This window comes from Anguilla anguilla, chromosome 9 (assembly GCF_013347855.1).
Source record: "Anguilla anguilla isolate fAngAng1 chromosome 9, fAngAng1.pri, whole genome shotgun sequence".
Taxonomy (NCBI): domain Eukaryota; kingdom Metazoa; phylum Chordata; class Actinopteri; order Anguilliformes; family Anguillidae; genus Anguilla; species Anguilla anguilla.
Window position 1 is genome coordinate 31,501,974 of NC_049209.1, and position 25,825 is coordinate 31,527,798.

Consider the following 25,825-nt stretch of genomic DNA (forward strand, 5'->3'; position numbering starts at 1 on the left):
AAAGGCTCCTTTCGCTGCCCGGCGCACGCCAGGACTAAAACCCCATTTCAGTTTCCCCCATTTCCAGTGGACGAGCCTTAACAAGCGGGAAACTGCAGCGTTCACAGGCCCCATAGAGGGCGAATCCGTCACTTTTCAGCACTGTGTAGCAGGCGTGGACAGCGGTAGGGAGAGTTTGAGTGTAGCTCTTCCTCATCCTCTTCATCAGTTACTGCCATACACGTGCACAGGTTTAAGGTGCCTGATCTATGAAAAACTAAACGCACTTGATATACTCCACAGACACACACTAATGAACCTCTACACATATCACACCGCTTCTGCAGACACTAATCAATTACAATTTACAATTTGGTATTTAACAGAGGCTCTTATCTGGAGAAATTTAAGAAGCAGAGCAGCATCAGGAGTGTACCATGATTTACCTCCCAGTGCCATGAAAACAATACGTGCACAGAAAGCAAGGAGTAGACTACAGAACACACATATACCCTCAGTGCAAAGCAAAAGGCAGAGCTTACATCTAACTTAACAGAAAGCAAGTGACAGGAGTGCACTGCAGTATCATAACACTAGGGTCCAAGCGTAAGTGAATTGTGAACAAGCAGTCAGTCAAGTGTATAGGTCAGGATGGACCATGTCAGCTGCTAGGGCTCGGGAGTGAGGCGTTGCTCGGGGAGATGAGTTTTCAGTTTGCGATGGCAACTGGGGAGTCCCTCCGCAGTCCTGACTGAAAGGGGGGGAGGGGGTGGAGAGGGGGAGGGGTCGTTCCACCAGCTGGGAGCCGGGCAGGAGAAGAGTCAGGACGTGACCCAGCGAAGGCCAGGCCGCCGGAGGGAGGGGGAGGTCAGCTGACCCGATGTAGCGGATCGCAGGGGGCGAGCGGGGGCGAGCGGGGGCGAGCGGGGGCATATGGCTGATCACAGCAAAAACAGCAGGTGCTATAGCCCCGCCACAGGCACTCATACTGATAAAACCTGAGGTTGCTGGCTAGTGCACAGGCAGGCATTTCAACATATATATAAATGTGAGGCAACATTGTTGAGATATCGCCCGTCCCTTGCATCCCAACCTCAGTATATGGAGCCAAAAGAATGATTAAATGAAGCCGTTATATATCCTCAGCATATATCTGTCTATTAAAATCTCATTTTAAATATTTGTGGCCTATGTGGGTATTAGCCTGCTTTAGCAATATTGTGCAAGCTTAAGGAGGAACAGTGGTCTCTCCCACAGATTGTAGACGTAGAAACTCCTGCATCAGTAAATGGACTCTCTCAATCCTCCACCCTCTGCTATATATGCAACAACAACAGCTCTCTCTCTTTCCACCTATCTCTCTCCTTATCACTCCACTCAGTCTCCCTCTCTCTCTCATATTCTCCGCTCAGTCAGACAAAAGCAGCACTAGTGTAAACCCGCAGAATAAGGCAACGTACAGAAGACATCACAGGCTAGGTGTTATTTTATTTCTTTTTTTTAAACGATGAGCAGAGGTGGGCGGAGCCAGAGGAGCCCCTGGGCTGGGTAGGGCACGGAGGTGGGAGGGGTCAACAGAGCGCACACCTCTGACGAGGAGCCTGAGAGAGTTAATTGGCCGCGTTACAGGAAGAAGCGCGGCGCACATATGCTTGAGCGCTGCACGGCGAGCGCGGCAGCTCGTCGGGGGTTTTTATTGGCTGCGATATGGGGGAGACGCACGGCGCACATATGCTTCAGCACAGCGAGGGGTGCGGGCACGTGAGCCCCCCAGGCAGTTTTCGCTGGCTCCGTTACAAAGGAACGAGCGGCACAAACGCACTCACGTATCCGCAGAGTGGAGCGAGTGGCTCTCGCTGGGTCGGCGACGCTCGAGCGGGATGGGGTTAGCGATCTGCAGCGGCTAACAGCGACCCCCGCACCCCACCCCCCCCTTGGCCTTTTTTACCGGGCTGGGTCAGGTATGAGTCATAATGCTCCTGAGTGGGGAGGGGAGTTAACAGAGCTAGCATGAGCGCTGATAGCACACAGGAAGGTGCAGAGCTGGTGATCAGAAGCAGCTGAGATCCTCCATGCAGGGAGAGGCTCTAAGCATCACCCACAGCGGCCCTCCGGTCCATAAGGGTGTCTCTCCCCAGTGAGCATTTCTGTGATGAAAAGTCGGTGAAACCCTGTTTGGGGATTCAGGTGCAAGCTCGGCTATATTTGGCTGAAAAGTGAAAGTTTCTAGCTGACTAGGACGTAGCCAGGCTGGATCCTGATAAAAACCTTACTATCTAAGCGTTAAACCGAGGCTGTCTGACGTGAAAACGTCTCTCCACCTTGATTTACACCCCTCGAGGTGTCTAGATTCCAGATTTTTCTCACTGGATCTGTTGTAGGCAGAGCATTCAGATTGGGATATGGGGACACACTGCGCTGGGAGGACAATCACCACTGCGTCAGCCCTGGAACAGAGATCAGAGGAAATGTCTCACGACCAAGTTTTTGCTGCTTTCTGACATCCATTCATGTAGACTCCTCAACCTCCCGCAGAGATTCATTTTAACCTTTGCCCATTAAAGGCTTTATTGTATACACCAAAACTTCCTCGTTGGCATTATGAAGAAGCCTGCGGTTCACAAGGGCCCAGTTATCAGCATCTAATTTACACTTCACTCACGCAGCTGAATAAATATGCTCCTTTGCTTCGGAGCCTCGCAACAGGTTTGAAAGTATTATAAATTCAAAGTGTAAAACAAAACAACACTTTTTTTTGGGTGTTGTTTGGTTTTTAACACCATAGAAATGTCTGCTTCCTCTCCTGACAACTGTGAAGGCTGACATTTTCATAGTGAACTATAATGCGACACAATCACACAGACAGACCTGCATTCAGACAATGGATGCGAGACTGACGGACTCAGTGAGTACGGGGTGATCGGTGCTAAGTCTTACAGCTGGTCCGGTTTCACACAGAGAACCTTTACATCATTAACAAAGGAGACTACGTGAGAACTCTAGTCTCAGATGCAGTGATGATCTGGGGAATGAAAACGGGTGAAGAAAGCGAGGCAACCAATCAGATATAAAGTAAGGGACTGTGCAGCCAATCAGATACAGAGGGACAAACAGCTGCAGGTGGCCCGTTATAGCGAGCCATTTTGAAGGAAAATTGTTCAGGAAGTCGAAACTTCAGGCACAAGATCTTTAAAGACCACAGGGAGCCAGGAGTACTCATCCAAGCCTTCTACAGCCTACCTCATGCTGTGCTGCTACACTAAATTGTGTTTGGCCCAGAGCAGAAAATACCACCTACTAGCCCACCAACAATAATCTCTGCAGCGACTTAGCTGTCCCAGGAGGGCCCAAAACATGATTAGCTTCAGCTGTTATACATGAGTAGGCTGCAGGGTGGTATGTGCTATAGCCCTGAGGGTACGGTTATTCCATTCATCAGAATCTCAAAGGCACATCCAAACCCCGACTCAATGCCGCAATGCACACTGTCATATCAGGTGCGCCTAACGGAGCTGGATCAGACACAAAGCACTTACGATATGCAAGTGAGCGCAGCTCCAATCAGCAATTAATTCAATAGAATGAGATTAAAGAGGGGAGAAGCACGCTTGTCCCTGTGAACGATGGCTTGATTGCAGCTCAAGGCTCGAGTGTCCCTTCCAATCACTCCTGAAAGATCAGAGATCTGATTACGCCCTGATATTGAAGAACGCAGATGAGCTGAAGTACGATGCTCAAAGAACAAACATCGCGAAACGTCGTCCTCCTCAAGCGATGAGTGTGGCCTGGATACTTACTTACACTGACAGTGGACTACTGGGTGTGCGTGTGTGAGAGAGAGAGAGAGAGAGAGAGAGAGAGAAAGAGAGAAAGGGGGGGGGGGGGGGTTGGGAGGTCCTGGCTGGTCTCTGCTGTTTGGCTGTTTTACTGTTCTTTTTTTGTGCTGGCAACTGCCTTTATCTGTCCTTCTGGGCCTGTCTTTGTTAGAGAGGGAGGTTCAGTGCTTCAGGGAACGTGAGATAAACCGGCACTCCATCAACATTTGTCCTCTGACGCAGGTTTTATGTCTTTTCCGTGTAAACACTATATATGTTTTATGTTGTCATTCATTTTTCTGATCGATGAACTCACCAAACTGGGCTCTGTGTTTGTGAGGAGAAGAACTGGAAATTTGTTAGCGTTTGCGGAAGCTTCAGTTGGTCGCACATCCATCCATCCATTATCCATCCATTATCTATACCCGCTTATCCTGAGCAGGGTCGTGGGTGGTGCTGGAGCCTATTCCAGCGTGCATTGGTTGCACATCAGCAATTAAATATTAATACCAGTATGATTTGCTTTGAGGGCACCCCAACAATGGGTAAATTTTGCATTTCACATGTTACCCATTTAACCAGCAGGAGATTTGATGACGCAGTTTTGGCTGTGCTGTAAGTGCGCTATAGCAATGCCCCACACAGGACTAGAACTCGCAACTCCATAAACCCAGCTCCACTGCGCCACACAGCTGCTGCGGAGACACTAATGGGTTTATGAACTCAAAGCACTTCCTGAAGCTTTAAACCGGAGCACTTTTTCTAATGCATATGTATGAACAACTAGGCTTATCAAAGGAGGGATGAAAATATCAAAGAGACAATGGGGGGGTGGGTGGGGGGGGTGGTGGAATGTGTGTGTGTGTGCGTGCCTCTTATCTGACTAATTGCATACATTTGATATATAGTTCTTACATCAATCTATCATCTGGTGTATACTTATTTTTTATATACCAGAAAAACGGGCTAAGATAGAGATAAATGTGTATTGTATGATATTAGGCTAAGACACAGATCATTGTGGATTGTAAGATACTAGGTTAAGATAGAGATCAGTATGGATTGAAAGATATCAGTCCAAGATAGAGATCAATGTGTATTGTATGATATTAGCCTAAGACAAGATCAGTATGGATTGTAATCAGGCTAAGACAGAGACCAGTATGAATTGTAAGATATCAGGCTAAGATAGAGATCAATGTGTATTGTAAGATATCAGGCTAAGGCAGAGAGCAATGTGTATTGTATGATATTAGGCTAAGACAGACATCAATGTGTATTGTACGATATTAGGCTAAGACAGAGATCAGTATTGATTGTAAAATATCAGGTTAAGATGGAGATCAATGTGTATTGTAAGATATCAGGCTAAGACAGAGATCAGTATTGATTGTAAAATATCAGGTTAAGATGGAGATCAATGTGTGTTGTACAACAGGGAGGCCTGGGAGAAAGAGCCTGGCTAAAGGCAGTCGAAATTGTGTTTGACGGCCCAGTAAACAGAAAACACGCGAGTCGCGCCCCCAGCGCGAACGGGAGAGGGCCCCGGACGGAGAGGGAAAATAACGGCGGCACAAATCACGCCGCCCCGCCGAAGCGCACTCGCTCAGGGCGGTAAAAAGCCCCGCGGCGACAGCGGGACATGAATCAGAACGTTGGCAAAGTGCGCGGTTAAATATGGTAAAGCGCACGGTAGATCTTTCAGGGAAGTGCAGCGGCTGAAGCCCTTTGTTTGTCTTCTTCTCATGTGAAAGAACTTTTAAACCTGGCATGGAGCACAGTTGGACTTTTTCATTACTGTTATAGCAACAACAACAGAAATCTGCATCTGGGCATCTCTGACACCCATTAAGGCTGCTTTACTTTCCACAATGACAATAAATTACAGCCGAGACAACTGTGAGATCACCTTATAGACAGAAACGGAGCTCCGCCAATGATGGAGTGCGCTGCTAACAACCGGCAGAGAAAGGCCAGCAGTGATTGCTTGTTGCTTTCTGGCTATACTCCCTATGACTATTAGCAGTAAATAGTGTCAACCAATCACCTTTGGGGTTGATCTACTGGTTTTTACCAACGTACACTGTGATTGGTGGAGCTCTGTTTTCTACCAGTGAGGTGACATCATGACTATTATTTTCCTTTATTTTCCCCAAGTTGCATCCGTGTGAGGGATTTATGGCACTAAAGGGAACGCTCTGTTTCTTGGTGGGCGTTGTAGAGGGATGGTGGGTGGGTGGGTGCACTACAAAACTTTAACAGCTGGCTAAACTCTCCCATGGTCCTACTTGCAGCATGGTAGCTGTCCAGTGCTGAAGGGGGAGAGAGTGCTACAAAGAACATTGGGCGGAGCTACAACGTACTGTCATCACTGAGTCACGACTATGAACCAATTGAAATCCTTCTCTCCCCAAAGCAACATTGCTCTTAAGGCCCATTACAAGCCACAAAAAGCACACGGCATTCCTGAAGACTCCATCACTACCACATTCAAGGTTCTCACTTAACAATCACGACAACCTAGGGATGCATATTTTAGTGTGGCCTCCTGGAGTCAGCAAATAGTTTGAGCTGTAAAAATGCAGAAATTGCAGTCGGAGCTACACACACACACACACACACACACACACACACAGACACAGACACAGACACACACACACACACACAGCTAAGTACAGTCAGAGAGACTAAGATGCTGAGGACTGCTCTTCTATCTCTCATAATTAAGTAACCAAATATATAAAATGACCAAAATGAAAAAAAGGGACTCCACACCATCGCTTCACAGGGTGAAGCAGCAGAGTGAAGAATGGTGTCACCTTCAGCTGGGTCACAGCTTACTTCCCCCAAATAGGCTGTGGGACACGGTGAGCCAGATGAGATCCAGATAACGGCCGGCAGCCCGCGCCAGATAAGGGTCGAGGGCGAGGCCCTGGAGAGAGGGGCGACACCGACCGCGAAAAGCCGCAAAGTCAACCTCCGCAGAACCGCCTCCGCAGAGCCGCAGAACTCTCTCCTCAAAAACACTCTGCCGGGGCAAAGCCGGGCCGGCAACGCCACCCACGGAGGCCTCCCGCGTTCCAGGAGAGGAGAGGAGAGGAGAGGGAGACCGGTGAAATAACAGCGCGGACACGAAAAAACAACAACAAAAAAAAACGAAATCAAAAACAAAATGAGTGGTGAAAACACAAAGGGCTCTGTTGAATTTATGCGGAGCGCTGGAGTGCTTTTTTTCCCCTCATGCGCGGACAAGGAGATAAGAGCCATCGCCTCGGCGCGCGGACGGACCAGCAATCCTCCGTCATTATCCCATGCAAATTATAAAGCCATCGCCGCGCGAGGGCAAAGGTAGAGGCGCTAGCACGCCGCGTACCTTTTTCCCTTCGTGCCGCCGCGCGAATCGATTTACCGCCGCAAATATCATCCCCGCCGCCGCCACTGGGCCCGCCGCATATTTCTCAGCGGCAGCCCTGCAATCTGTGGAGAGACGGAGCTCGAAAATGGAGTCGCTATCTAATATCTCAACCCAAAATTCAGCCACCACCCTTCTTCAGCCAGAAGTCTCCAGAATACTGTCTATCCAAACCCCAGTGACATTGATCCATAGTATAACAAAATTAACACAGTGATAGATAGATGTGGGCCAGAATGTTGTTTTTTTTTTTTTTGAAAATGTTAATTAAAAAGAATAAATGAAAATTAGTCATACAAAAATATTTTACCGTGGCATCAAATTAAATAATGCCGGCTACCCCCCTAGTTACTGCAGAGTTTGTCATTAGAAATTTTCACGAACATTTCATTCTGCTGGAAAGATTTCATTTTCTTGTTTTATATTTCTTTTTTTTCTCGTTCTTACACCAATCTCTGACCTCTTCTCTGTTTCTTTCACCGCCACTATTTATTCTGGGCCAAGTCGATATGCAAATGTGGCACCTTTGCATAAAAGTTACAGAAAATGTCGTGGCACAGGGACCGAACTTAGCTTATTCAGTGCTATAATTGCAACCGGAATTGAAAATGATGCAAAATTACAAACAATTATGTGAGTTTTCACTAAAGATGTGTGGGTGTAAAAGGGAAGCCAAAATGGGGAAAGCGTATCCTTTAAAGAAGTTGAGCTGCTACAGAACGGATGTGACAGCTGCACCTCTTTATTCATTTCCCACTGGTCAAGTTTTGCATCTAGATGGGTTAGTCCACAGAATTCCATTTTAATAAAATATAGAGATTTTTTTTTTTTAAGTGCAATTCGCAACATAGGCCAACCCAAACGACTGGGCTTTCAGTCACTCACTCCCTTGTCTTACCCCATGATTCTCTGCACCACACTCTCTTTGCATCCCCTGCTTTCTGGATCTTCTTTTTAACTCTGTTCCTCCCCACCATTTTTGGGGCAGGGGCATACCAAGGCCTGACCAATCCCAGGCTGCCAATCCCCCCGCCCCCCCCCACCATAAAAATACACCTCCCCCCTGTCTGATTGGCTGACTGATGTGCGGAGTCAGCAGCCGCCTCCCTTTGTGTGTGTGCTCACAGGCTGCAAAAGGGTGCTAGTGCACAGGTGTGTGTGTGTGTGTGCAAGTGTTTGTGTGTGCACGTGCATGTGTGTGCGCACGCGTATGTCTGTGTGTGTGCGCATGCACGTGAGTGCATGTGTGTGCGTGCGTGTGTATGTCTGCGAGTATGTGTGTGTGTGTGCGTGCGTGCATACGCGCGAGTACATGTGTGCGTGTTTGTGTGGGGTGTGGGTGGGATGTGTACTTGTTCTCTTCCGTCACAACGGGAGGTTTGATGCACTGTTGCTATTCTCATCCTCTCAGTAGGGGCTGGGAACAAGGGAGGAAGACGTCAGGGAGAAAGAGCAACACCAGCTTTTACACCTCCAACACTGAGTTAAAAAAAAATTGATTATGCAGATATGTGAGATGTGTGCTTTCTTATTTTACAAGGAGGAGCAGAGAGATTCTTTAGACCGTGCAAAAAAAGGTCCCAAGATAACTGCCAATTTCATGAAATAAAATCTACATAAATCTTCAAACTTCAGCAGTATCTCCAAGAAAGATGGTTGGGAAATACTTGTGGGTGGGGAAAGGGGGGGGGGGGGGGGGGGCTGGTGGAATAATATTTGAACTAAAATATGCAACATCTGGTCTCTAGATGCACCTTTAATAACATAGAAAAGAAGGACTAAAGAAGACTTTTAAAAAGAAATTAAAAGAGGAATTGTGGGAAATGGTTCATCTGATGCCAAACCTCTCTACAGCAGAGGCACCGGGAAGCAGACAGACCTGCTGTCTCTGCATCAAGCTGACCGCATCATGCTAAACTTACCTCCTTTCCTTTCTTTTCTCTCTCTTTCTCTCTCTCTATCCATACCTCCTACACACTGTTGTTTCGAACTATGTCCATTTCTCTTCTGTTATGCCCCCAGCCCCCGCCCGCCCTCCTCCAAACCTTCCTGACTTCCTGCTCTTCCTTCGCATTGCATCAAACAGCTCTCTCCCCCTCACTCCCTCCCCTCTCCCCTCCCTCTCTCTTCCTCCTTTTCGCCCTTGAGCATTAGCAATTACACGATCGGTGACTCAAAGCCCCTCTTCGAAGTTTTCCTTTCAAAAACGAATGGTAATGGGTTTCAGCACGGGGAACAATACATACATTACTTTGGCGCCACTCGTTGGGATTATTAAATGGAGTTATTTTTAAAGTGATTATTACAGAGTGAGAAATGGCAACTCAGCCCTGATTCAATAAAAAACGAGGCCTCGCCCACTCATTCGTGAGGATGATGGTGAACATGCTCTTCCTCATGCCTGCGCACCACAGCTCAGTCTCTATTAACGGCAGGAGATCTGCGCATCCCTGGGTCCTGCATGAGTCTGCATGAGTCTGTGCGCTTTGGATGAATAATTAAAGCGCCTTGCTTTTGCCTCTGGTACCCCCACTTCCCTTCAGCGCTTTCATGGGTGTTACCCCTGCTGTTTGATCTGGCTCGGGGACAAAGGATGCAGCACGCAACCCCTGCCCCCCATCAGAACACCAATCCCACCTCCCCTCTGATTGGATGACTCAGGTGCATACTAATGAGGCAGTGCCAAAGGTGACCACGGAGACGACATCTTGAGGGAAAAAAAGAAAACGAAAAAATAACAATAAAAAATAAAACACGGTTTTCATTGGTAGATTGGTGAAGGCTGTGGGTCCGGCATACATTTTTTAAATACTGCAGATGTTTTTTTTTTCTCATATCATTTTTGAAATAAATATGGACATGCGAGCGGTTAGATTCCTTTGTTCTCCCCGCATGGGGATGTGAAACACTCAAGTCATAACATATTAATTTATTCCACTGATAAGAGAAAATGGATTTCTGCTGTGCACTCAAAGCAGACTATTGACAAGTTCTTTCGTATTCCATTACAAGCCCCCTACAAAGGCCTATTAGAACACTAGAACAAAGATGAAAAATCAAATATTCTGAGAAATCAGTCCATTCTAATTAATGAAAACATTTTGATAGCTATTTGCATACAGACATCCAGTCAGCACTTTAATATGAAAAGGAGAAAAATAAAAGTTCATTATAATATGTTTCATTTTATTCCTTTTCTTCAAATGATTGTTAACAACTAATTCGAATAATTTAACAAATTTATTTTCAATTCCAGTTAAAAATGAAATACAAGAACACAAAGGTTGCAATAACGGATCAGCCTAAAAAACTGGGTGCAATAGGTGCACCTATTAAAGGGGAATTCTGCCATAAAATGAACTTTTACTTGTAGAAGAGTAGCTGCTCTCCTGATTAAAATGAGCTAACATTTAGCTCTCTACCTGCAGTATAGTCCCAAACTACCGCACATGCTCCAGGTACGTGCTTTACTAAAGGCTACAATGGGTGGGCACCTGCAGCCACAGGTGGGCATCAACAATGCCAGTCACAGGTTGCCACCTACTGAATACATGGAGCGCCTGGGCGGTACTACTAGGCCTGCAGAGAGGGTAACGCTACTCACTAGCAAGCCAGCCATTAAATAAAAAAATCTAGGCTTGTGTGTTCAGTTCGGTTTACTGCTTAAGTTACACTAAAAAGAAAATGGCGCTTCAGTGGGGCAAATCGCCTGGGTTTAACGAAACTATGATTTGAATAACTGAGATTTATGCAGTTGACAAGCAGTAGGCTATTTCAGATGCCGTCACGACTTGTGCAATATTTGGTTGTCATAATAATAAATCTGGCAATAACAGACGTTTTTATGGAATACCGGTGGTGAGAGAGAGAGTGGTTGAGAGGAGACGATGGCTTTAAGCCAGGCTAGGAGAAATGTATGTTTGACATTCGTTGACATTCCCTCATATGATAGCTGAAACGGATATTCTCCATGTCTACGCATTTCAAAAAAACTATCTGACAAAAATATCACGCTTGTCTCTTGTTCATTCATCGCTGTCTTTCATTGCATTTTTAAACGATGCATCAACAGTAAAACCACTTGACTTGTCATTTTAGTGGAACAAAGACATAAGTAGCCTACTTGGGTCTGAGAAATTGCTGCGTTACCAGTTCTACTGCCAGTTAAAAATGAAATGTTTTAATTGGTTGTTTTTTTAAGTCATTTGTTTACAATGTTCGGGTCAGTTACCCCTATTCGCATTGTCATTCTATTGCAAGCATGGACTTAAATGTTTTCAGTAAACAGTTGGTCAAGTCTTTGTGTTGTTCTTTTTAAAACACATGCTTCTGGTGCTTGAGTAGCCATGACACAAAGGCCTATAGTTATTGTAGGCATGGGTGGTTACTGTATGTACGAATGAAAATTTCATTTTCTGAAGTCGCCATACCGTGCTGTCCTTTATGGTAGCTGGCTCGGAGGCCAATTCTGTTTACAGTTGTAACAACAGCTACCCCAGTCCTCTTTGATGTGAGCTTGGTCAATGCCCCCTTCCCCTAGTATCTCCAAATTAAAATTACCTGCCCATTGTAGTTCTTCAAAAATGAGGAACGGTAGAGGTCTACGTCATTATGATGTACGTACCAAAGTTGGAACCTTTCGCTGCCGATATCTCGGTACCAAGATTGCTTTGGTCAACCACAGTGGGAGAATGAATCGCTTGTAGTTACGCCTTGATCTAGTAAATGAGCTGAATGTTGTTTCCTGGTGGATTCGCCTTTAAAATGTATTCCGTAGAGTGTTGGCTTGGAGTAAAAAAAACCTTCCACACAAAAGGCAACTCCTGTTTTTATTAGACTGGCTTTCTCAGTGCTATCATTTCAACATGTTGTACAACAAGCCTATAAAGAATTTCACTCATATGGGAATAATATTCCTGACTGCAGATCAATACAGTGTTGTGAACACCAAACCAAGGCTTTTAACCCACGTAAGCTCTTAACTTCCTGTTGATTTGGCTTTATTTGGGTTGGTTGGATTCAATAACATATTTCTTTAAATAGTTTTTCAATATTTTTCCGCAGGATGCACAATAATATCACGGTCCTATTGGTATTTGCCGATAATGGCTCAATGCTAAGATTATGGCCAATGTGATATTATGATGGAACATTCAAGTGCCAAAGATACGATGTATTTGATGTGCCCTTGGTGTAAATGAAGTGCAAATGTCACAAAAAATTATCCCAGTTATAGTTATCTGTATCTCCTTTGCTATTTATTTTTGATTTATCATTTTTACCAGTGAAACTCGCAATTAAAGCCATAGGGAGAGTCAGTTTCTCTCTTTACTCTTTCTCTCTGCTTACTAAATTTTTTTTTATATTTTGTTATACAGATAACATTTTTAACAATTTTTAGTTTTTTATGGGAGAGCAGATCATCCACTATCTTTCCATGTGTTTCTTCTTGCTTCAGTAAGACAGGGAGAAAGCAGAGAGGGTAACAGGCAGAGGAGAGATGGCAGGGTCAGGAGGTGCCACTGCAGGGGATCAAACCCCCACCGGTGGGTGGGTGGCGGAGCGGACACGGATACCTTATGAACTCGCCGACATTACATTTTGGTTCGCTTCAACGATATTGAAAATGAATTTGGACTGAAACTCTTTCAGAGTCAGAGCTGGTGTTTTGAGCAGAGCAGAGTACATATACTGTTTAGTGTGTCTGATTACAGGCCACGGTGTTTCGAATTTTAAACCCAAGCTGTTATACGCTTAAGCACAGCACTTCCACTTCTGCTGCTGCAGTTAAGATCTAGCCGTAGAACTGTTACAGAATTAAAATGAATTACAGGATAAAGGTGTCAGCGGAACAACATACTAAACAACCTAGAAACCTCAGGTTTAAATGACTGAACTGACAGCGAACTGATTATTTCTTGTAACTCCATTCTCTGATCCGTACAAAATGAAAAGCAGCAGCGGTGTACACAGATTCAATTATGGCCACGTAGGCCGAATGTTCGTAGAGTCTGGCTAGCTGTTCGGAAAGAGCTCTGCCGCTTACAGTAACTGACAAGTTAACACCTGTGTGTTACATTATAATTAGGCAAAGCTTCGCTAATTACTTCATTGGTTCCACAGGCTCACAGACACAACGACCTGTCCAAGAGCCAACTGCATCAGCTGGGAAACGTATCAGCTGCTTGCAAAGTCAGCCTCACAGTCATATATATATATATATATGCTTAAGCTGCCATAACTGCTGATTAATGGACATGGCTAATGTGCTGTTGTTGTTTTGGCTATTAAGAGAACAATTGCTCACGGATGGCCAAATGATTGCAGCGAAAGAGAGACGGTATCACAGCTGCTGTTATGTCATTGGTGAAGCATGAAGGACAGGAGACTTAAAGTTAAGAAAAAGACTTAAAATTTGATAAAAATGGCTCAAAGTTGACTGAATGCAAATGGGGAAAAGCCAGTTAAAAACGTTAAAAGCATTATGGTTCCTAAAGATTTTTGTATTAATTTGTCCTCGACCTACAGAACCATGAACACCTTCAGTTCATTCATAGACACACACACACACACACACACACACACACACACACACACGCAGACGCATGTGTTTAAAAATATCAATACACAAAGCCTCACTTTTCACTGCCACTGAAATTAATTCCTGGAATGTACAAATAACAATAGCTCAGGTAAAAGCCAGATCTACTGTATAATATTCTTTCATGTGTGATTAATTGCACGTTGGTGCACATTAGAGTGCTTGTGGCGTGTGCGGTGTGCTGCCCCACACTTCAATCACCAACTTGAGTGACAGGGCCCACCTGGGCCTTCCGTTACCATGGAGATCCAGGGAACCAACCGCCAACAGGAAGGGTGGCCGCTCAAGCCGCAGGATAATTACGATCTGATACGACCGCGACGCACGATAACCATCAGAGCGCATTTACACCGCGCGTCCGCGGCTCCCCCCCCGGGAAAGGGTGAGGACAGAGCGCACACGCGCAGCGGAATCGATCGCCTCTCACCGCGACTCTGCGGGCTGTGTGAAAGGGGCGTGGCCAGAGCAGGCGTTGCCGACACAGGCGCGGTCAGAGGAACAAAGAGAGGCCGATGGAGGAGTGGCGATCCTCACACTCCCAGCTCCCATGTTGAACGTGTTATAGTTGTGATTGAGCGTGCAGACTTGAAGCATGTTGTAACACACACAGTACACTCAGTCAGAAAAATCCAGAATGTAGACGTCTAGAGGGGTGAAAATCTAGTTTGAGAGAGGTTTTGACATTAACAGACTAGGTGAACCCCTATATAGCTCAGGTTTTTGAGATATAGCTTGACTACATTCTAGTCAACTAGTCAATACAAAATCCACTTTTCACCAAATGTAGTCATGTTTTCATCTAAACACCTAGATGGTGTTTCATTGAGTTTCCACCACAAAAATTTCACTGGGACTGCTGAATTCTGCTTTGTGAATGCTTTGTACACTGACCCGGAAGATAGTTACTACCAAATAAATACAGAAATATACAAATACAAATCCAAATATAAATGACCAGTACAACTCAAAAATGAGTAAGTTCTTTCCTCATGTGTGTACGGTGTTCCTGGATCTACATATGGACAGACACACATGTTGAGTGCTGAATTTCCATCACGGTTTAAAAGTTCCTGAAAAGCCTTAGGTAGCTGTATGCAGGTTGTACATGAATGCCGCCTGTTTTACAAAACTATCAAGTACTGAAATGTTATCAGCATTATGAAGTGCTTCTATGAATCAGCGCATTAGTAAAGGACAACAAACCAGGTTTCACTTCGCTGCAGCTCAGAGTGATTGACTAATAATACGAAATCATGAAAATGCAACATGTGAAGTTGCAGCTGCCAGCAGTCATCCCAGAATTTGGGACTTGTTACACAGAAACTAAGGGCAGAGGAACAATTACACTGCAATTAACTGGTATCAGAGCTACAAAGTGCCAATTAATACAGACAGAAGGACTTAATAAGTATCTGTTAGTTTAATGGAAAAAAACAGTACATTAAATTACTGTGCCACAAATTGTTATTCGCCAATTACTTAGTTATTACTGAAGCATAAAATGTGTTGTTTGCTGGGAAATGTGTTATTATTTTTTCAAAAATGATTTCAAAAAGAGTGAAGCATACTGGGCATGCATGCCTGATGCTGGGCACTGCATGGCTGGTTTTTTTAAAATGAATTTAGTACCATCTCTGATTCTCTGGTGCTTATCATAAAAAACTACTGAAGTTGGGCTTGGTTAGTATACAAGGCCTCAAAGTTTAAGCTTGAAATGGCCAGTAGGGGGCACTCTTCTCTGTGGAGCCCACAAGGCAGCGATGAGGGGCATTGTGCTATAGCAGATGCCATCTTTCAGATGAGACGCTATTAGGAGCTGAAGTTCTGACTCACGGTCATTAAAGATCCCGTGTCACCTTTCAAAACAGTACGTGTGATAAGCCAGCTGTTCTGGCACAATTTCCATTAAAAAAACTGCATCTCTACATCTGGCCACCCAAATCATCCCCGACATCTGATTGGCTACAAAATCCACTGAATTGCCTACTCACACCGGTTCCCCAGCCTGTCCCCCGCAAAAGGGAACGAAGTCCGCAGTTTACCCGCCCGGTTAATTAAAATAAATAAAGTTAAAATCCCCGACGTCTGCACTTGCCGCCTCTTGAACGCCGCCGTGACGCGGCCGTTAATTCCGCGGATTCCTGCGTCGCTCTCGACCGTGGCAGGAGCGCGGCTGCTCGCCCGGCGCAGCCTCCCGCCCTGCGCAGCCTCCCGCCCGGCGCAGCCTCCCGCCCCGCGCAGCCTCCCGCCCCGCGCAGCCTCCCGCCCCGCGCAGCCTCCCGCCCCGCGCAGCCTCCCGCCCCGCGCAGCCTCTCGCCCCGCGCAGCCTCTCCTTCCCCGACGGCAAACGCGACTGCGCTTTTCCACTCGTGTTTCTCTGAGATACGACTGAAACGAGTGAGGGCGGCACGGCATTTATTTCCCACTGGGCCGTGGATTCGGGGGTTTGGGCCGTGCGTGAACAGGCGTTTGGATCGGAGCCGCAAATCCAAAGAAATCACAAGAGTGTTTGGGGGGGGGGGTATTTATGAAAAGGGCTGTAATTCCTACTCAGTTCACCCGATATGGATGTAAATACCCTCAAATTAAAGCTAACAAGTCTACACTTTAACCTCATATTCATGGTTTAATTTTTACATCTGAAGTGCTGGAGTACAGAGCTAAAATTGTGTTGCTGTCCAAATACTATATGCACAGTATATGAACATAAAAATAGCATCAAAAAGGAAGTATAGCAAACACTGTAAATGGATTACTTTAGTACTATGTTAATTGAACTTTATTTCATGTCAACCTGAACACTTGCAAAATCACCTTTTTTTAAATAACTCACTTAAAACTCCCACAGGGGCACTCATTTTCACACTGAAGCACTCGTGACCTGCCCGAAAGAATTTCGGGATTCAAAAGCGTCCCACCTGCGGGACGAGGCCTCCCCCCCGGATCAAGTGCCCCTCCCACGCTTTCCACCAGGGGATGGGGCCGGAGCTTCCGCGGAAACGAATCGACGCGACGGATCGTTTGCATACGGCTAAGTGCAGGAGCGCTCCGACCGCCTGCTGCGTGCGCCATTTAGCATTTAGCTCCGGTACGCTTTCTCGCGCGGGGTTTCGCCCAACTCGATTACCGCCGCTCCCATTGACTGGCAGGCATCAGGAGCTTGGCTCGCCCCACCAGCCCCGCCCGCCCTTGCACTTCAGCTAAAAAGGATGAGCTGAGCAGGGCGGTCTGCCGCGCTCGCCCTGTACTGAATGAAGCTGTGCAACGGGCCCCTTCATAGAGTTCCGCGAGGCCGGCCCGCTTCATCAGCGCTCTGAGAGGAAGGGCCGAGGGGACAGGGCGCTACGCTGGAGCCATGACAAGGCCAGCTCAGTCACCTGGCTCACCTGCAACTGGCTCACCTGCGGTTATAATCGCTGTGGACGGGTTCCCTCTTGCTGAAGGAGGGGATGGATGGAGGCTCCATATTCAAACATACACACAGTCAGACAGACACTAGGGCAAACAGGTACACTGTCGCACAGACACATGGGTGTGCAGTCATACCAGTGCGTGAGGCTACCCAACTCAAGTCATACGGGTAAACAGGGGTACCCATCTCATACAGGTACACGGGGGTACTCAGTTCAGTCATACGGGTACGCAGGGTCATCACTCCCAGTCATGTTTGCCCAGGTGCACTGGCAGGCAGAGGAGTCATGCTGATCTCACAGCCAGATGGACGCCCCGTGGCGCAGTCCAACGGGCAGAGGCAGCTGAAACACCAGGACCTGCCATGGCCTAATACAGCCATCAACCTGCTGCCTCCCCCTGGAGCCCCACACTGACACACAGCTGGGGCTAGAGCTGCGCTCACTGCATCCCAATTACAGCAGAGTAGAGCAGGCCCAGCGAAGCCTGGAGCTAAAGTTTCGATGGAACCCAGTAAACGCTGCACGGAGGCTGGGGTCAACAGAGGAAGGACTCCAGAGACCACAGCCGCTTCAAGGGCTGTTCAAGGACAACCTCTGAATGCGACGGTCTCCATAGACACAGCACAGCCGGGGTTGCGGCATAGAAGGTGCATCATATTGCCGTGACAACGTCAGGCGACTGAAAGCAGAAGTCCTTCAGGGAGCTTCTCGCTGCCAGTGTACAAACAAAGCTTCATTCCAGAAGGCCGCCCCTTTGACCTCATCACTGCAGGACTGCTGCACTCCCATCATCGCCTTTCACTGAGTGGCAGAAAGACAGCAGCGGCCATGACGCCTCTGACCAGCGCTGCGGGCCAAGAATACCTATAGAAAAAAATCTAACCCTTCCCAAGAAAGGACTAAATGAATCCAGTTTAAAAGCAAACATACTAAAGTGGATAGGCAGATATGGAATGGATGGTGGGTGGGATTCAGGATGTTAACCTCCCTAACAGGAACGTGTGCGCACACACACACTTTCTCACACAGACGCACACACGCACACTCACTCGCTCTCTCTCTCACACACACACACACACACACACACACACACAGAGAACAGGTATCTCCTATCACAGTTCATCTCACAGAGGAGGAACTGTATCAGCTGATATCAGACCCTGTGACTGACTCTGTACGGGGGCCGGAGAGGCCCTGACAGGAAGGACCAAATCCCAGATGCTGTATCTGGGGATCTGCTGTCAAAAAACCTTCACAGGGGTGGAGAAATACGGCAGACAGGAAACGGTCCCTCCGCTGCGGTGCGTGGATGAGGAGGAAGCCGCACCGAAAACCGTCCCCGCCGCTCAGGCTCTGCATTTAGCGAGAGAAACGCGCGGTGTGGTCAGTGTTAAGAATCGGGCGCAGGGTGGAGGAAATAAATGCAAACAAGGGATGCTAACTGCTTCACTTTTGAGCTCAAACATGTTGCGCCCAGCATAAAAATGATTCATTCGTATTGCGACAACATTATATTTACGCGTGGAGCACAATGTGCATTTGCCTAGCAGAGCATTTCATGTAATATTTCATGTAAATGTGGATGTTTTAATGACATTTTTGGTTAAGTACCACATTCTCTGTAGGTGCACACAGCAACACTTAGAGTGTGAAATCAGCAGAGGGAATGTACAGTATTTTACTTAGAATAAAATTAACACCGAATTTTCAACATGTAATATACAAGGAATTTGTTTTCCCATTTCTGGGTTGCCACAATCCTCGACCTCACTAAAATTAATTTTGGTGATGTTGAGACAAACAGAATTACTGTTTACCACATCAATAAACAAGACTGCCAGTAATGTGTGAAGAAGACAAACTTAAATTTTGCAGGCTTCTCATATTAGTGCTATTTTAATTTGTAAAACAGCGCATTCTCTCCGGAATGTTCTGCAGGGTCTCAGAGACCCTGTTATTAAAGTCACAGATACGTCGCGTGGCTAAAGCCGACGGCGAAGCTCTGCTCTCCCTGTCAGGCCTGCCCTCCTGAGATAAGAGGGCTGGAAACACCTCAGATCACTATGCAGGGGACGGCAGGGCCCCGGCGAAGACGACGAGCCAATGGCAGGAAGATGTGAGCCAGGTAAATGACAGGAAGGATGCGGTGATGGTGGGAGCTAAGATGAGGCCCTGTTATGCACAATGCTGCCACGCGCCAAGAGAAAGGGGTTGAGGAAGGTCCCATACCACAGAAGAGAGAAGGGTTTGGGTGTAGTCCGATCACACTGTTAGGAGAGGGGTTGGGATGTTGGGAGGGGTTGGGGATATGGTTCTATCACTATAGGGAAAGGGGTTGGGGATATTGGTTCTATCCCACTGTGGGGAGAGGGGTTGGGAATATTGGTTCTATCCCACTGTGGGGAGAGGGGTTGGGATGTTGGGAGGGGTTGGGATATGATCCTATGACACTGTGGAGAGAGGGTTGGGATGTGGTCCTATCACACTGTGAGGAGAGGGGTTGGGATATGGTTCTATCCCACTGTGAGGAGAGGGGTTGGGATGTGGTCCTATCACATTGTGAGGAGAGGGGTTGGGATGTGGTCCTATCACACTGTGGAGAGAGGGGTTGGGATATGGTTCTATCACATTGTGAGGAGAGGGGTTGGGATGTGGTCCTATCACACTGTGGAGAGAGGGGTTGGGATAGGGTCCTATCATACTTTGAGGAGAGGGTTTAGGATATAGTTCTATCACGCTGTGGAGAGAGGGGTTGGGATATGGTTCCATCCCATTGTGGGGAGAGGGGTTGGGATATGGTTCCATCCCACGGTGGAGAGAGGGGTTGGGATATGGTTCCATCCCATTGTGGAGAGAGGGGTTGGGATATGGTTCCATCCCATTGTGGAGAGGGGTTGGGATATGGTTCCATCCCATTGTGGGGAGAGGGGTTGGGATATGGTTCTATCACACTGAGGGGACAGGGGTCGGGATGTGGTTCTATCACACTGAGGGGACAGGGGTCGGGATGTGGTTCTATTACACTGAGGGGACAGGGGTCGGGATGTGGTTCCATCACACTGAGGGGACAGGGGTTGGGATATGGGGATATGGTTCTATCACACTGAGGGGACAGGGGTCGGGATGTGGTCCTATCACACTGAGGGGACAGGGGTCGGGATGTGGTCCTGTTCTATGCCAGTGGCTGTGTCATTGAGGCACACAAGCGAGCAGTGCCAGAGTGAACTCGGCCAGAAGACGCATTCTGAAGCTTCAGCTGCAGCAGAGGGCTGCGATCCTCCAGGGAAGAGGGGAAACATGCTGTCTAAGAGTGAGCCTGTTTCTCAAATGAGCCATCCTGGCAGGGGCCCTCTCTTTAGCAGATAACAGTGTCTTTGTTGAAGCAACCTGTGTTGTGGAGATATTGCCTTTTTCCACAGAACAAAATGACGTTCATCACAGAAAAGATGAAAAAAAGACTGTGAAAGCACATTTGATCAAACTTCATTTTAAGTATGTTCACCCATGTAGTGTCACTCAAGTGCAACTAAAATGCAAGAACCGTTCAACCACAGAAAAACATTTTTGCTTGTCAGTAACATTGTTGCTTAACTTGCGTAATCGCACAGGATTAGAATGCATTTATGGCTAGTTTCAGGTTTCGTCTGTGGTAATATTTTGGGCTGATGTAAGGCAACAGACATAACTCACCAAATTAGATCAATCAAAAACTCCAATAATACACATATTAATTACCAACAAAATTTACATACAACTGTATTGTATGTTTTGCATTGGCACTTTGAAGACATCTATTTAAAGTTATATGTTACCCAGCCCTCATCCCTCTTCCCCAAACTATCCTCTAAGGCCTCAGCTGTATTATCCAGCCCTGCATTAGCAGTACTCAACAGTCCTACCATGATGGATGCCATCTCAGATTATCTTTGTACTTACCATTCTTTACCAGGAAGATCAGATGAGAGCCAGTCCTCATCTGCAATTCCATTATGGCCACGAGACTTAGCAACACTGCAGCGCAGTCTTTACAGAGAACACAGAATGCAGTAAAGGGTATCGAATAAGGGAAAGGGAATAGAATACTGTAAAGAGTATAGAATATTGGAAAGGGTAGAGCACGCGGTAAAGGGTATAGAATACTGTAATGGTTATATAACACTGTAGATGATATAGAATACTATAAAATGTATAGAACACAGAAAAGGGTAAAGAATACTGTAAAGGGTATACAACACTGAAAATGATATAGAAAACAGTAAAGGGTATAGAATACTGTAAAGGGTACAGAATACAAGGATTCTGTAATGAATAAAGAATAGTGCAAAGAATGTAGAACACACACTCATTATAATGATGTTTCACTTCTGTCTCCATGGTTTGATCACTTAAAATAAAAAGCCACAGCCTTTTCGTGAAGGTTTGAAACAGACAGTTTCGCAACTCACTTAAAGAAATCACATGTCCGTTGAAGGGAAATAGACAGATTTTTATCTAAACCAATAAAAAAAGACCTTGCAATTGCTAGTGTTGCGCTGGGTGCATTGCCATGCTTATTTATCTTCATGAGAAAGAAAGCAGACCCTCTCAGCAGAGTCCATTAACGGCGAACGTTCAATTTTTTGCAAGAGGGAGTGCACACAATTTCCTGTTTACTCCGTCCAGTGCAGGCCAGTTGGATGCAAAGTTGCAATCGGCAGATCGCCGACGCGAGCTGACACAGTGATCACAAAGCAGGGGAAGCGCAAAGGCAACACCCATTTACACACGGAAACAGAACAGAACAAATGACTGCTACTCAGCTTCCACAAAGTCACTTGTAATTATTGCCTTGTCAAGGGGGTAAAGTAAATGACTACATCAGCAGAGTTGAGAAACAGAGAGCACTAAATTTGCAAGGCAATTACATCCCAAATGTAAGACTTGATGGGGGATTGCACAGCAGACTAGCAGCGTGATAGAAATTGCAAAAAAATAAAATAAATCTTTGCAGTTGCTACGACCACAGATGTTATGCAGATGCTCAGTAGATACTCAACTCAGTGTGCTGAGATTTGTTGGAATTAAACACATTATGATCTGTTGCCTCATTAGTAATGTTCACAAAGGGATGCAGCTAAAGACTTGGTAGTATTATGAGATTCAATGCCATTTCATTGTCTCCAATGCTACATGGCATGACCGCCATGCTGGTTCAAGATGGGCAGTGGTACACAGCCTGGAGGGCATTTCATCAGGTTTGGCACTGACAAGATGTTCATGCTGGGCACTGCAACGCGTTGTGACAGCCATGTTGGCTCCAACATGAAACTTTCATAACTAGCCACCACATTACTAATACCCCGTGATCTCTACTACTGCTTTCTTCAGTTTCTCACAGTGAGAATGCCGGCTTCAAATGATTTCTTAATTATCTTAGTTAATTGCTTGTTAATTGATTACTGATGCTGAATTTATGTTACTACACACAGATCTGTTATTTGCCCTTTTTCTTTGTGTAAGCAATGGCAGTGCAAATGTACTTGTACAGACAAAAAGATACCATTAGTAATATAGCCAAACAAGCTGAAAGACTTGAACTGAACAGGCAGTTAAGTGTTCCAAGTCTTATGACGAATTGGTAGACAGGAACAAAAATATACCAAATACAAGCTGATTTCTCTGCCTGGTCCGAATCATTATTTGTTAATTCTGGAGATAGCATTGGCTCACTGAGCAGATGGTCCTCTCTCGTATTTACACCGCAAGGTTCTGATTGTTTTGATATCCTCTGGCTGCCTTGGCTTGATTTGTGTTTCCTTGATTGAAAGGCAAAATTGCAGTTGCTTAAAATAAGCACAGACTGTTCAGTCTACCCAGTATGATGAACACACACAAGCAACTGAGTGAGTGTGAGTGTGTGTGTGTGTGTGTGTGTGAGAGCGTGCATGTGTGTGTGTGTGAGAGTGTGCGTGTGCACATGTGTGTATTTATATGCATGTGAGGAACTTTTATATTTAAAAAATATTACTGCTTATACAACCAACACTTACACATGTTCAGCAGTATTAACACATACATACGCATTCTAAATACCAAACTGCTTAAATTTGTATTCCAGTAAATAGGTCAGGGCTATTCAGCTAATCATACCACATAGCCTGTTAGCAACAACATGATGATGCTGATGACTGTGATGTTGAATCAATGAGACTTCCATCCCCTAGAACATTACGATATGACTACAGCAGCAATTAACTTGAACTTAAAAAGCTAACAAAGCAATTCACTTAATCAAAGTTAAGCAAGCAGGGGAGAATGATTAAATAAAAATGAGAAACTGCCCCAGTTTGAGCTGCCATTTTAGAAAAAGATTAATGATTGTAGAGGGTTTTTTTTTTTTGAATACAGTTGAGAGGAAGCTCCGCAGACAGACTCCTCGCGTGTTTTGTTCGCTGCGTTCTGCGGTTAGCCTGCATGCTACACGCGACGGGACGGCTCTGAGCCTTGGAGACGGGGAAGCTTGGCGCGTCGGATGCGGCGCAGGGTCGGCGGGGAAACGGCGAGAAGGCGAGGAGGCGGCGTCTTTGCTCGCCCGGGAGGAGACGCGGGGTCTCTCACGCCCCGCTGAAACACATGCTTCCGTTCTATCGAATACACATAAACGCAAGAGCCGGAGGGGGTGGGGGGGGGCTGCCGCACTCACGGCACTGAACGGGCAGGGGGAGAGGGAAGGGGGGTGGGGGCGGGGGGGGACAATCACTTGTCAGCAGAGCGCTGATTTTTTACTGCAGAGCCGAGCGCCGAGGGAGAAGGGATGCTCCGATTCCGGAGAAGCCCCGTTCGATTCGGTCACCACGGAGACGGGCCACGGGGGCTGGTGCGCCGCAGAGTCTGTGGCGTGCGGCGCGACAGCGCGGCTGCCGCTAACAAGGACCCCGACCGTCACCGCGTGCCAGAAAAAAGGGATGCAACAAAGCCATTTTGGAGTCCAGCTGCAGCAATACGTAGACTCCAAACCTACCTGCGCCAACTTCGAGACAGCCAGACCTACCAGTACCAACAAATGGACCGGCAAGCCCATCTGTGCCCACATCTGGAACAGCAAAACATACCCGTGCCAACACCTAGACTGAGCATGTGCGCCACCTGCATTTCATAGGCTACCGTGAGGGTGATTCGAAGGACCACTCAAGATGGCTCCTCCCCCTTACCCCAGGTACCACTGAAAGTTGGGGAGTCCACCTCCCCCCGCACCACAAATTAAATGCTGTCTAGCCAATGAGGAGGAACCCAAGTTACAACTCCACCCCCGCCCACCTCGTCTTCGTAAAGGCGCCAACCGCCAACAATCGATAAACGCGTGCCGCGGGTGTCCCCGTGAAGCTCAGGAGGACGAATGCGGCGGCGGGAGCTTGCCGAAGGTCTGCGGCTGCAGGACCCAGATAAGAGGAACAGGGTGGGCGGGGCTTGACCTACCGTGACCCCCGCGCGTGAGGAAGGGCATGCGGTTGATGGCGATGGGCACGGTGCCGTGCTTGTTGTGGAAGTGGTGGACGTGGTGCGTGGTGCTGAGGCTGGCGGACACGCGGGCGCCACGGGCCACGCCCGGGAACGCCAGCAGGGCCAGCAGGAGCGCCAGCCGCCATCGGCAGGCCGGGCCCAGCCAGGGGGCGGGGCAGGGGGCGGGGCCCGCCGGCACGCCGGCCAATGGGCGCAAGGGGGCGGGCCCAGCGGCGCCGCCGGGGCCCTCAGTCTCACATGGCAGGAAGACATTTCAGAGCGCGGCCGAGCCCATGGCCTCCGGATTCCCTCGGAGCGCAAGAAAGAAAAGAATCGACGAACAAAACTATTTTTGGACCGAAGAACCAAGATGGAATCCTCCAAACTGGACAGCAGCCCAGGCCAGAATCCAAAACGTAGAACAAGCAGGCTCACACACCAAAAAAGAAGAGAAGAATCCTCCAGGAAGAAAAGAAAAAAAAAAAAGATAAAAATTAAAAATTGATGAAAAAAGGAAAATGTAGAAAATCCTCAGTGTGTTGGGTTCCGGGTGATCCAATCCTGAAAGGGAGCGATATGCAGACTTCCGTTTCCTTCCCTGGGAACGTTCCACTGGAATTCTGCTGGGAGTACAACCAGGAGTTCCTCGGAAAGCCGAGGAAAGCAACCGAACGGGAAAAACAAAAGCCTGCCACGAGTGAGTCAGCCGCCTAAACAAAAAAAAACAAAAATGCCAGAACACAAACAAAATGTGCAATCTGTGAAAAAGGAACAAAAAGACAGAAAGGAGTTGCCGAGTGCGAGAAGGGGAAAAAAATGCAGCGGGCTTTTAAAGCGGGGCAGGGGCTCGGGCACGCGTCTTCACGGACGTCACAGAGACAGCCCCGCGAACGCAACGCACATCCTCGCCGCGGCCAGACTCGCTCCTCAGCCAAAAAAATGGAAACTAAGAAGCCCCCCCCCTCCTCCTCCCCGCAAAAAGAAGGCTGCTGGAGTAGAGCGGGGTCCTGGAATCCGGCTGGCTCTCTGAGGGTCTCAGCGCGAGGCACGGAACGCCGCGCCCGGGGGGCCAAAGGCACGGGATCGGACAGGAGGGGTGGAATTCGGCGAGCGCCCTCTCCAAAGG

General features: G+C 47.2%; 1 protein-coding gene across 1 annotated transcript in view; it reads right to left on the reverse strand.

Moving 5' to 3' along the window:
- LOC118235877 (neurexin-1-beta-like) overlaps positions 1-25,602 on the reverse strand; it is a 220,471-nt gene extending 194,869 nt beyond the window's left edge. The window contains exons 1-2 of the mRNA XM_035433742.1: positions 25,597-25,602; positions 24,676-24,952 (exon numbers count right to left, since the gene is read on the reverse strand). Coding sequence (XP_035289633.1) covers positions 24,676-24,952; positions 25,597-25,602 — 283 coding nt within the window. The remainder of the gene's footprint in view (positions 1-24,675; positions 24,953-25,596) is intronic.
- Between the last annotated feature and the right edge of the window lie 223 nt (positions 25,603-25,825).